Source organism: Arctopsyche grandis, chromosome 2 (genome assembly GCF_051622035.1).
Source record: "Arctopsyche grandis isolate Sample6627 chromosome 2, ASM5162203v2, whole genome shotgun sequence".
NCBI classification, from domain to species: domain Eukaryota; kingdom Metazoa; phylum Arthropoda; class Insecta; order Trichoptera; family Hydropsychidae; genus Arctopsyche; species Arctopsyche grandis.
The window spans coordinates 29199125-29212914 of NC_135356.1; the positions used below are offsets into that span (position 1 = coordinate 29199125).

Here is a 13790-nt window from a genome sequence, read left to right on the forward strand (position 1 = left end):
AAGTGAATCACACGATCTTAGAGGCCGTAAAATAGACGTACTTTTTAAGCACTGTCCTGGCATAAGTCTATTTATGATAAAATGACAAATTAAACTGGCCACAAATCAGCTATCGGCTGACAAATTGGTTGTCGGTGGAAAAAGTTTTGCCAATTCAAAAAACTAACTTCTAAAAAAAAACATCCTTTACGATCATCAAACTTACAGTCAATCAAATTCTCGAGAATTATTTAGACTAAGCTATCGGAAAGATTTTGATATTTACATTTTAGTTTCATATCTACATATATTAAAAACGACACACGACTAGAAAAAAAGTTTATATTTGGCGCTTCCTCAGCCTAAAAAAAAAATCTTATTTAAACCACTTTATTTATAAACAGCATACAAAATTCAAAATCTCGATTTCGAATTTTCGAAAAAATCAGAACTATTCTCGGAAAGGATATATATGTATGTACATACATATGTATGAGAAACATACTTTTTCAAAATTTTTGTCGAGATTAATCGATTGGATGGTTGAACAGGACTACATATGTAGTTTAAAATCAATGATTTTTTTACAAGGCTCTTTTATATTTAACTTCGCAAACGATTGTTTTTATTTAACGTTCCCTTGATACGACGAAAGTTTCCTACTAGGCAAATCCAAATCCGAAAATCCAAAATTCGCACATAGTCAATACACGAAAACCTTATTGCAATTTTGGAAAAACAGAGTATCGCGCAACTTCGGTTCGGTGATTACTGGTCACAAAGTCGCTAAAATCTCTATAACGGAACATCTGGCAGCCGAAAAGTCCATCATACTAACGATAACTATCATACTAACATAATTTGAGTGTCAAATATTGTGTATTCGCGATTTTCATGGCAAAAATTGTCATTGAGACCGCCGCAATGTGACGAATAGTCCAATCACTCTTATTTCATAGAGTGTGTGCTGCACGAGTGAATTCATCATGCGCGTTTAGCAACTGATTCCGGATGAAGTTGGCGGTCATCACGTTTTTAATGATGGATTTCGTTCGTGCTCATGTACCTATAGCGAATTACCAGAATAGGTGGTTTGCACGTGGGTCAAACGGACCGTTTATAGAAAGGGTCGTTTCCGATAGATTATGTGCGCTTATAATGCTCACTTTATGCCGATAATAAAACATCGAACCGATTGACTTTCAACCGGCTAATAATAAGCGCAGGGGCTGTCAAACTTCGACAAATCTCAATCAATAAAATAAAAACATAAAAACAAAAAACAACAACAAAAATTGACTCACTCGACGTGTGGGTGATGATGTTGCTGATCAGATTGTTCGTCGAATACGAATTCTGATTGCTGTTTTCTCTGGCCGCCAGCTGATTCAAAGTGGTCATTGACAAATCCTGTAAAAATACGTCATTATTAGGATCAAACGTGTTGAATGACGTCTCAAGCATCACACTTACATACATACACCTATCTAGTCATGCGCACAAATAACAAATAGCATAACATCGACTAGCGACAAAATATACTTACACACAAAAATTCGAATAACTTTGATGCTTATTAACATATTTTACTATTTAAGAAGGCTGGATACCCGAAACCTTAATTTTGTTGCCGTTCCTTTCTTCGATATATATATATATATATATATATATATATATATATATATATATATATATATATATATATATATATATATATATATATATATATATTGATTGAATGCGACAATATATATCAATATACATATATATTGAGTGAATGCGACAGTTGCGCCTCGACCAGATAATACCTATGTATTGTAAATCGACAAAATCGAGGTTTCGTATTCTCCAGTTTTCTCCACCGAAACTGGACCAATTTTAAAAACAATTTCATCATCGGTATGAGAAAGATATTTTCTATGTTTGTGCCTTCGTATTTTTTTAAAAATCAACCGTTAAATTAGCACGCTGGACTCTTTTCGTGGATGTAAAAACGAGGCGATTTCATAGATGTTTGGCGGCTCCTAGCTCCTATAAAAAATAACTAATCAAAAAAATAAAAATATAGAAACATGCCTATGATGGATATCCATAGCATATTAAAAAATAATTTCTCCAGTGCCATAATTGAGGAGGGAGCGCCTTGTCCATACGTTTGTATGGACAAGGCACTGGTGTCCAGCCTTCTTAATAATGTATCTATATTAAAACGTGCACACAAATAAAACAAAACATTACGATATTTTAAAAGCGACGATAAACAAAACATATATAAGTATTTAAATAAGGGGAATGGGGACGATTTCACGTACTGATCATCATACATATCATAAACGGATTATTCCGCAAAAAGCGATCTCGCGCAAGTCACTAAAATCTCGATAACGAAACATCTGGCACTCGATTTCTCGTTAGTACAATATTTCACGTGGATAGTTTTCGATTGATGGAGTTTTTGGGTGCCAGATGGTCCGTGATCGAGATTTTAGTGACTTGCGCGAATTCGCTTTTTGCGGAATAATCGAACCATATATATTTAACCGTATTATTGAATGATGTCTCAAGCGTCACATCCCATACCTCATCATGCACATAAAAAACAATAAAACATTGCATCACATTATGATATTTTAAAGTTTACTTTGACTGCAAGCGTCATCGATTCTATGAGCCGATCGACAGTCAACTGTTCTAAATATTTCAACTTACCACATTGTACATAAATGATAACCCAAATATAAAAAAATGGTACAATATAATTTGTTCATACCTACCTATATATAGTATGTATGTATGTATATAGTCATCGAAACAAACTGCAAAATTAAATTCCGGCCCTACACATGGGCCGATGCTTTCTAATCAGATAGCCGTGCGAATTCTATAATTTTAAACGCGAAAAATGATCCATGTGTAGATCTGATACAAAATCAATAGAACTTATTAAATCTTATACACAATGAAGCAACATATCTTAGCCCTTAACCGGTGCTCTCCGCTCTGCCAACTTGCAATATCTCGAGACTCGTTTTCTCAACTTTTCGTCTGCTTACACAGGAGTTTTTATATTTTATACAAAAATGTTTTTTTTATACGTGTGTGTAATATCATTTAACATACGAGACATATTGTGATCGTTCGTAGATTTTTAAGCTATCAACACACCTTTAAAATATTTAAAAAACGTTTGAAAATCAATTATTACTATATTTTTTTAATAGTTGATGTTTATCTCGTAAAATACATAAGTATTTCGCTATGTAAAACATGTTCTTATAAGTGTTTTGTATATGTACATATATACAAAACTCGACGACGAAATACACCGAAAAAGTTGGGAAAACGAATCTGTTGACATGTTGCTTCCGAGTGTAATTTTCAAGTATTTCTACATATGTAATGTTTCATTGATTACTAAAAAAATGTAACTCTATTAGTGAATGTTAAGTTAAATGTTGCTATTTATTTCTTATATGGATAAGAAGACATTATGAAAAAAAGATTTTTAACAGAATGAATATGCAGATGGAATATTTCAAGAAAAGAAAAAATTAAATTACATATATGAAATGAATATGAAAAAATGGCAGCAGTGAAAAATACATGAAATACTTTTATAGAGTTTTTTCGGCATACAAATCTGCCAAATATGTATTTTTATTATTGTGTACAAGGTTTTAATTAGTTTCACTTCGTCAATTAGTCTGAAAAACTTCCTACATTCTTCCGGTCGCTTTGAAACGTTGCCATTTTGCGAGGTTTGGCCACCGATAGAGATTTCAATTGGGTTCGCTAAGTCGATGGTGAAATACAACCATAATAAACATGTTTAAAAATCCACAAAATATTGGAGAATGTGACGGCTCACCTTATTTGTTTGACTTTCCACCCCCCATTTTGTCATATTTGAATTGTTTAAATGACTATAACTTCATAATTTTCACACCATATCGTATAAAATTTGCATTATAAGTAGACTCTAATAATCTCTCATATATATTTTTACTTCATTAATTGTTCAAAATATAATAGATTTTTCGGCCAACAAGTGTGCTTAAATGTATTTTTACATAAAATGCTTTTAGAATAATTCTTTAAAATATACGATTATAGTGATTTTCCGGCTAACAATTTTTTTTAAACGCAATTTTGGGATCAAAAAGGCGTCGGGAGACGAGTGACGAGTCTTTAAAAATCCGCATGTTCTTTTGTGAATATTTCATCCCTATTATCCGATTGTGTTGTATTCTGATAAAAAACATCATCAGTTGGCAGAAAGTTCTTCGTTGCTGAGAACCACTTACGACAAACAAATTGCTAACGAAACGTCTTTTGTAGGCCGAAATTTATCGACAGACTAGTCTGCCAAATTTCTACGTCAATAAATTAAAGCAGAAACTAACTTACAAACATTTTACGAACAAACGAGGACCACCACCTTTCTTGCCTCTTAAAATTCTGAATTCCAGAATAATGTAGCAAGAACATACATACATATATATATATATATATATATATATATATATATATATATATATATATATATATATATATATATATATATATATATATATGTATACATATAAAAAACATATCCGAAAGTGATTTACATTAACTATTAAAAAAATATAGAAAAAAAATATTTTCTAAAAGTTTTTTCAAATGAATTATCATAATATGTCTCGTATATTTACATAAATGTATATAATATCTATAAAAACTCCTGTTTAAGCAGTCGAAAAGTTGAGAAAACGAGTCTCGATATATGGCGAGTTGGTGGAACAAGGCACACCACTACCTGTGGTAGTGGATTATTATGGTATGGTCCGCCGCGTCGTTTGCTTGCACGGACTCGCCATCTCAATTCTGTTCCCTTCGCGGTACTGGCGAATTGTTATGTATAGGCGTTCCGTCAAAGACGAAATATTTTTTATTAATTTACTCATCTCTTCAAGCATTTATCGAATTTTCACTAAGAATATTATTATTCGTGTCTATCAAACATTATTCTCAACTTTTTTTATGGTTAAAATAACATATTTACATAAGGGACTCGGCTTCTCTCAGAACTAACCAGCTTGGAGCGCGCTGAAACAAATAACGAGACCTTGGAATGTTGCATTCTCGATCGATTGTTCGACAAATCATTCAGAATATTAAGTTTTGAAGACAAGATGATATTTAGAAAGGTATCCTACTTATTACATTTGTTAGCAAAAAAAAATGAAAAATTATGCTCCACTTCAAGACAGATTACAATTCAGATTCGTGTAAATACGAGTAAATACTAGTACGAGCTTTTAGCTCGCAATTTTACCGATTTAAAATTCAGCACACTTCCAATTAACTAAACCAAAAAATAGTGTGGCCAGAACACTATCCCAATAAACATTTTTCAATAGAAAATACTCAATATAAAATAGTATTAACAGTGGGAAAAAATCCCAAGTGAAAATACGTACTTTTGACTTTTGATTTGAACTGGACGCTACTTAAGAAAGATTTGAAAGCTGAAAAGTAATACAAATGAAAGATAAAATACCCGACTATAAATTCCAATATTCATTTTGAACAGGAATTTGACAGATTTTGAGACATCCACCGAACAACACGAAGATATAGAAAAATCGCGCGATTTAAAATCACATATATCTCCGAATCTCGAGCCAATCAACATTTTTTATTCCCAGATTCGTGTTTACTGGGCATAGATCTATAAGAAAAGTCATATATCGTTTCGGAACCATTTTTCGTGTCGAACATGTTGTTATTATAATTAATAAATTAATTACTATTTTTTTTAATATATTTTTTGTCTATTGTTATAAAAGCCACGGCACGCCACTGATACATATGTAGAGCTCTTATTGTAGTGCCTAGTGCCTAGTAGGAGCTTATCCACGCATGTCAGTAGAGTCAGTCCCAACTTTTATGGCGTGACCCAACTTATTAACTTCACTGAAACCAGAAACGCATCTATAAATTAATTTTTATCCAAAAGAACCTTTTCAAGTAAGGCCGAAGTTGTCAACAACGACACGAACGTCTCATTTCACACCAGGGCCAAGGTCGATGATTCATTGTCATAGTCATTACCGACATACACACACGTGTATTGTATTTCTACGTGTCATCGGCGATCAACCGAAGCGATCACACTATGAAAATTGTGACTTATTTATTTTTGGCGAAAGTATCAAGAGAGCAATATTGAGATTGCTCGGTTTGTTTGTCTACTCAAATTAAAATTAGTCGGTGTTTATTGTTTAAAATATATAAAAAGACACGCGATTTCATTGTCACAGCACAGCGGCGGGGGACCTTTTTGAGATGGCGTACCAAAACACCGACATTTCGAGTTTTTAAAGGAATATGTCGTGAAACTACCAACACTAGCTTCAGCGGTACTCAAACTTTAATATCCCAAGGACAAGGCTGTAATGTGTTGGATGATTTCTACTATACTCATTACTAGAGGTAGGATAGTCACAGTGCTATCAATTGTTCGGCAAACCTTTAACAATGCATTTACAACCTTTGAACAATACACGGCCCCCTCAGGCTCCGGTGACTACTCATTACTAATGAGTAGAGGTAAGACCGGAAGCGTGATTTTTCCAGGAAACAGAGCGTTTTGGGTCTATTTACAAAGTTAGGGTGGAAAAAAAGGTTCATCATAAAAATGAACAATGCACGGCGAACAATAAACAAAGAACGGCGAAAACTTTACTAATGACTAATGAGTCATTAGACCGGAACGAAAAGTACAGATGATATGTTGGTGACTGACGTGAGCAATGCTCGAGAGCATATTGTTAAAAAGTACTTTCATGCTGTTTTGGAACAACAAATTAAAAAAAACAATTCAAACTTAGTACTTTTCGACAATTTGCTCGCGAACATTGCTTATGGGTAGTCTTCGGCGTTGGCTGGGTGCTTTTCAAATAACAATAGATTGCTCCATTGGTGTTCAAATCAAGGGAGCAAAACAGCAAGGTTGACAATATCATCGAAAAACACTTCAGGTGGTAAGTTTTCACCTGGGTACCGTAGCATAGATGATGCGTGCAAGCGTTTTTTTTACACGTGAAAACCTATCTAAAATAAAAACACGTGTCGCGTACCATTCTGTGTGCCTGCGCCCTAATAGCCCTTAAAAGATAGCTTATATGTTATAAGTAAAGCCCGGACCCAGAGGGTGCCGCATATTGTTCAAATGTTGTAAATGCATTGTTAAAGGTTTGCCGAACCTTTTTTACAAAGGATTTACAACAATGGAGCAATGAGCGGCACCTTGGCTACCCTACCTCTAGTTATAAGTAGAGGTGGGACTGGAAGCGTGCTTTTTCCAGGAAACGGGGCGTTTTGGGTCCATTTTCCAGGAAACAGGATAAACTAAAACGCTAGAGAGCATTAAAAAAAAGGTTCATCATATAAATGAACAAAGCACGGTGAACAATGAACAATGAACTGCGCAAAGTTGGTCCGCTTTTTAGTTATAAACTATCTTTTAAGGGATCGATGGATGCTTTTTGCACAAAAAATGATTGTCAACTGTTGTCAATTTCTACCGTGCTTTTTAGCTTTTTTGAAAATCCATGCTTTTTTGCTCTCTTGCATTGAACACTAATGGTGCGAACTATTGCAATTATTGTTATATATTATATATACGTAGATAACTATTGTTATTATATATAGATCTCTGTTTATACGCCCTTAGGTTTCCCACGATAGACCTAATGGAAAACTTTCGTCACATCAAGGGACGTTAAATCATTTTTTTTTATCGATTTTCAACAATTTTCTGTGCCTCCAACCAATCGATTAATATCTTCCGAAAAAGTGGTTTTTTTTAATATATTTTTTTTAGAACAGTTTTTTTTACTATTAAAAAAACTTTCAATTAACTTTAATTGTTTTAATTATGATCAATTTCGACTGAATTCAAAATGGCTATTTTGCTACAAACTCGCATACAAAGCGCGCGCGCTCACAACGGCGGAAGCAATCTTTTCAGAAAATCACATTATTTTTCAAGTTCCTGTCATTATTTTGAATACAAAAGTCGTCGAGAGCTTTCTCTGGTATCTGGTCTTTATTTCAGATACAAAAAATACCGAAGAAATATAAACAATGTCAAGTTAAATCAATCGGTTGGAGGCACGTCACATTATTGACAACCCCATCCGTTGATACGACGACGCAAGTTGTCCATCATGGGAAATCCAAAATTTGTATTCTTTCACTTTGGCTTAATTGAGCTCATCCGTGTGAGTGCATTGATATGTACATACATACATGGTATGAAAAAGTTTGAGCACCGTCGAAGTAAGCGAGAATCTTCACCTCGTTGCGGGAATTCCGGCAGCGGCGAGCGACAAATTACTTCAAAATAAATTTAGATGCAGATAAATCGTGAGCTTCCTCCGCAGCTTGTTTCCCCCCGCCGACGTCGCCCGGCCGTTGAAGTGTTAAAACGTCACATAAATTAGCGGCGGTGGTGGCCGGTCGACGCCTACCAAATCATTTCTCATCTGGCTAATTGTCTCGCTGACGGCGAGCTTTTTTTACACTCAAAAACCCATTTATACCACACAAATCCAGTCCAATTTAAATGGTCATCAATTGAGGCGCGGCCTCTCGCCAACGCTCGGCAAATTAACGTCAAATCCGATCGCCCGATTTGACGTGTTCGAATGCACACCCGCATATATGTTTCTCACTCCAGGTGCCAAAAGCTGTTTGCACGAATCAGGGCTGTGGAGTCGGAGTCGTGACTTATTGACCGGAGTCGTAGTCGTTAAAAAATCGATCGACTCCCGAATCCAATTTTTAGGGCTCATATTTGCGACAATAATATGTACCCAATTTATGCAGATCTGATAATCTATCTTTGCCTTCTTGTCATTGCTAACATTAGTGAAGATACTAATTGCGACAATAATACGTACCCAATTTATGCAGATCAGACAATCTATCTTTGCCTTCTTCTCATTACTCTCATTTTCGAAGATACTAATTGTGACAATAATACTATTTGCGATAAAAATATGTACCCAATTTATGCAGATCTGATAATCTATCTTCGCCTTCTTCTCATTGCTGTCATTAGTGAAGATGCTAATTGCGACAATAATACTATTTGCGACAATAATATGTACCCAATTTATGCAGAAATGATAATCTAGCATTGTCTTCTTCTCATTGCTGACATTAGTGAACATAAAAATTGAGACAATACTATGTATTCAATTTATGCAGATCTGATAATCTATCTTTGCCTTCTTCTCATTGCTGTCATTAGTGAAGATAATAATAAGAGTTATATAATATAATAACTGAAAAACGTGATAGGAAATGCATTCGAATGAGTCTGACAAGTTGAAGTTGAAAATGGCGGTAATTTGATTCACCAATTAATGTGAAAAAAACCCGACTTTGAAGTTATTCGATTTTTTCGATGGGTTTCTGACAAAATCTGGATAATCATAAAATCCTATTCGTTGCGTGGAAAATTGTAACATCATAATTACGGTGAATATACGACATTTATTTAAAAGGGCAGCCCTTTATTTCACTGCTCTGTCCGTTAGATTTAATTGTTTATTTAATAATCTTAAATTGCCCCTTTGTCCTTTATTTAGTAATATCGACTATCACTAAAAATTCGAAAATTTTATTGAACCTTCATATAATATGTACATACATGTACATATGTATGTACATATATTGATAGCACTGTTATAACAATCATCACAAAATTTGACTAACTAAATTCGAATATGGCAATAATAAGTGGTGGTTTTTGTTTCGTTTACGATATACTAGTTGTTTTACCCGGATTCGCTCAGTGTCTATAATATTAACAGCTTAAACATGGCGAATCTAATAGTAAATATTAATTTTTTATTTTTTTATTTATTTCAATCGAAAAAAAATAATATTCGATATCGATATCGCCGTGATAGAAACTTTGATTTGTCTCCGATGCCCCCAACAAACCTTACATACAAAGTCTCTTTCGAAATTATACATACATATATTGAATGAGCGTTTAAGAAATGGGCAATTTTTACAGTTTTTAATTCAAAATCTAGTTTTCTGCCATGAGTGAGTATTGAAATCAATAGTCGAATTATTCGATGAAGTTCATTGAAGTTCCTTTGATATTATCACAAATGATTATATCAAAGGAAAAGAAATGGCGACAAAAAGACCTTATTGGTGTAGTAAATATGGTTGATTAAAATTCTACATTTTGTATGCTTATACTTATAATATACTTATATAATAAATGTTATAAACATATAAAGCATATTTTTAAGTTCTAAAACGATTATATATATGTCCTTTATATTTTCACCAAAAAAACTATGCTCACCGTAAACATAATTCATTCCCTCTCAACTGTTTTCAACGGAAAATTACTGGAGATCTTTACCAATACAACTTCACTGCATGGCGAATAAATAGTTCATACATGTTTGACGATTGTAAATAAGTTTTTGAGCTCTTTTTCCTATTATGCTGTAGATTAACATTAGAATAATATAATACTATGATTACTAGCCAAATTAAATTAAATTGTAAAATAGAAAATGATCAGTAGATCAGTAGCTATTAAAATAGATATAAGATGGATTGTGAACAAAATTTCGTAATAATAAAAGCATTTAAAAATCAAAAATACATGTTTGACATGGTGGAAAAGTACATACATATACACACACTTACATATATGAGCCATTTATATTTGAGAGTGGCGAAAGTCCAATTTTCAGATCCAAAAACACCATTTCTGTTTGACTTCATTCACAAATTGTTACTTCTTTTAATTCGATATGTCCAAAATCTCGGAAAAGCAGAGTAGACATACATATTACAGGCCATCAGTATTTTTTTTTAATATTGTTAAACTCAAAAAATTACATTTAATGTTTTGTGAGATATTTCTCGAAATGAAGAAAGTGGACTTTTGCCACTTCCAAATAAGTATAACGGCTCATATACCGGTGTTTCCCACGGGAAATTTTAAGCAGGATTAGTCTACTGTAAAAGTCGAAGAGTACTTCAGATGACAAGAGGACAAGAGGAGATCAATCGACACAACTCAAGAGATACTTTGTTGTTACAATTCCAGAGTTGATACAGGAGAGGATAGAATGTGTGAAGACTTTTATATCCGGACCCAATCAGATTCGATAACGTATAAGTGAACAGAAATAACTTCATAAATTTCAAACTTCAAGTTCAAGTTGTTTGTAAATTATGTGTGTATAGGTAAATGACGCAAGTGTTATAAGATCTATATCTTTCATCACGCAAAGTTTGAAATATCACACTTTGGAAGATTGAAATGTAAAATACGAAAAAAAAAACGTCATCGAACTGCGTATATAATTAAAATCTCAAATTGAAAACATTGAGTGGAATTTTTTGTTTCCGGCAACGCGTGTATCGAATGACGACAATGATGATTACAATCGCATACCAAAATATTGTTTCCGAACATTAGTCTCATTACAATCAAAAGTAAAAGTGTGAGCATTTGATTTTGCTTATTAGTCAAAATTATATGTGTATGTTTAGAAGTTGTGAATTAGTACATTTTTTAGGAATGGAAGTCAATGTTAACTATTTCATTCAAAATAATAAACACAATCTTTAAATATTTAGAATACCGAGTCAAAATATTATTATATTACACTCAGTTATATTATATACATATACATATAATGTAAAAAACAAAAATATCGTACGTATTATAAATGTAGCCAATGTGTAAACAATGTTTGATTTAAGTAAATACATATTTTCCAATACGAACTTGGCTGAAATTTCACTTAGAAATTTTCGGCGATAAATAGACAAAATATTCTAATTGAAAAGTTCAATTCTAGAAATATGTAATAGCATTGACTGTGACACATCAATACGAGTAAAAGCACTCTCTGTTCGCAAATGTGTATATCTAACTACACATTTGAGAACGGGCTCATGAAAAAGCCGGAACTTCTCAGAAGAATGTCTCATTGACAAAATCATTGCACCTGCAAATTTTAACTCACACTCATATGCATTGTCACATGCATAGTATTATGCAATTTCAAAGAACATCCTTTACCTACACATAATCTGCTTTAGATTGTCGACTTAAAAAGTCTTTGTTTTAAATATTATGAACATTTATAAAAATTGTCAGTAGGTTTTTGAGCAATTTTTCCTATTATGCTGTCTAACATTAAAATAAGATAATACTAACGTTTTTTTTGTTAAATAGAAAATGATCGCCAGATCAGTAGCTATTATAATAGGTTGTGGCTATTTGCAGGTACAATATCTGCGAATTATTGGCTATTTGCAGGTACTAAATCTGCGAATAATTGGCTATTTGCAGGTACTATATCTGCGACAAGCGCAAAGATTTCTGCGCATGCACATCCGATTATAATTTCTTACATTTAATGTATGCTAGACTTGTTTAATCAATCGTTCGTTATACATACATGAGGCAAATATATTTCGCACGTTATTATAATAGATTTATATAATTTAGCTAGTTCGCGGCCTGTACTTGTATGTAGGTATTATACGTGGCATATGATAATAATTTTCTAAAAATTAATAATATTAACTAATTTGAATTATATTTTTTACTCTACGTCACTTTACGAGTTCGAACTAAATTTTAAGAGGTTAAAACAAAATTTTAACAGTAAACACGCTGACAGTGACAGTTCACGCGCATGCGCAGAAGGCTTTGCGCCTGTCGCAGATATAGTACCTGCAAATAGCCAATAATTTGCAGATATAGTACCCGCAAATAGCCACAACCATTATAATAAACCTAAGATGATCTGTGAACATAATTTATATACAATATGAAGCATTTTAAAAATCAAAAGAGAATGTCCCTTTGAAATCATAATCATCTACAGCCACTCACCATCCACTGCTGGATATGAAGGCCTCTCCAACACGCTTCCACTCGTCTCTGTTTTGCGCAACTATCCTTCCTTCCAACTTCCTTTTACCCATTTTCATTCTCACGGGTACCATTCTAGCACTTCTTTTATCCACCTTTCCAGCCACGTTTCCGGCCCATTGCCATTTCAATCTCTTTATTCTATCCACTACCCTTGTCGTACTTCTCACCCATGTGTTCCGCTTCCTGTCTTTCCTCGTTATGCTGGGCATGCAGCGTTCTATACTTCTTTGAGTGCATTGGACTTTGTGTAGCAACTTAGCGTTCAATGTGCAAGTTTCACATCCATACGTCATCACCGGTAAAACACATTGATCGAAAATCTTTTCCTTCAGGCAGAGTGGCATATTTTTAATTTAAAAACAACATTCATTCGTCCAAATGCACTCCATCCTAATTTCGTACGTCTCTTTATTTATTTTTCCTTACTACCGGACATGTCTATTATTTGACCTAAATATAAATAATTATTTACTACTTCTATGTACTATTTTATGATCTAATGAAATGCTACATAAATTGATAAATTCAAACTAGAATCGAATATTCGCGTTAGAAACACGTCTGCCATCAAAGCCATTGTTGGATGAGAATTATTTAAAATGCCAAAAAAAATAAGGTTTTGAACGAAATAAAATTTTATTTCATTCTTATCAGGTAAATACATACATACATAAATTAAATAATAATGTTATCGGTGACTAACTAGGCTGAGCCAGTTTTCTAACGCAAAGCATGCTCGCACATGAAATAATCGCAAAAGGCATCTTCGAAACTTCAAGTCCATTTTCGTATCGATTCGAACTAAATTCAAATTTTTTTTAAT

The 13790-nt window shown here is 33.3% G+C and overlaps 1 protein-coding gene across 1 annotated transcript in view; it reads right to left on the reverse strand.

Moving 5' to 3' along the window:
• The window catches only part of LOC143922219 (uncharacterized), a 101963-nt gene that overhangs the window by 48438 nt on the left and 39735 nt on the right, over positions 1 to 13790 (reverse strand). Inside the window, exon 3 of the mRNA XM_077445438.1 lies at positions 1284 to 1389. Coding sequence (XP_077301564.1) covers positions 1284 to 1389 — 106 coding nt within the window. The remainder of the gene's footprint in view (positions 1 to 1283; positions 1390 to 13790) is intronic.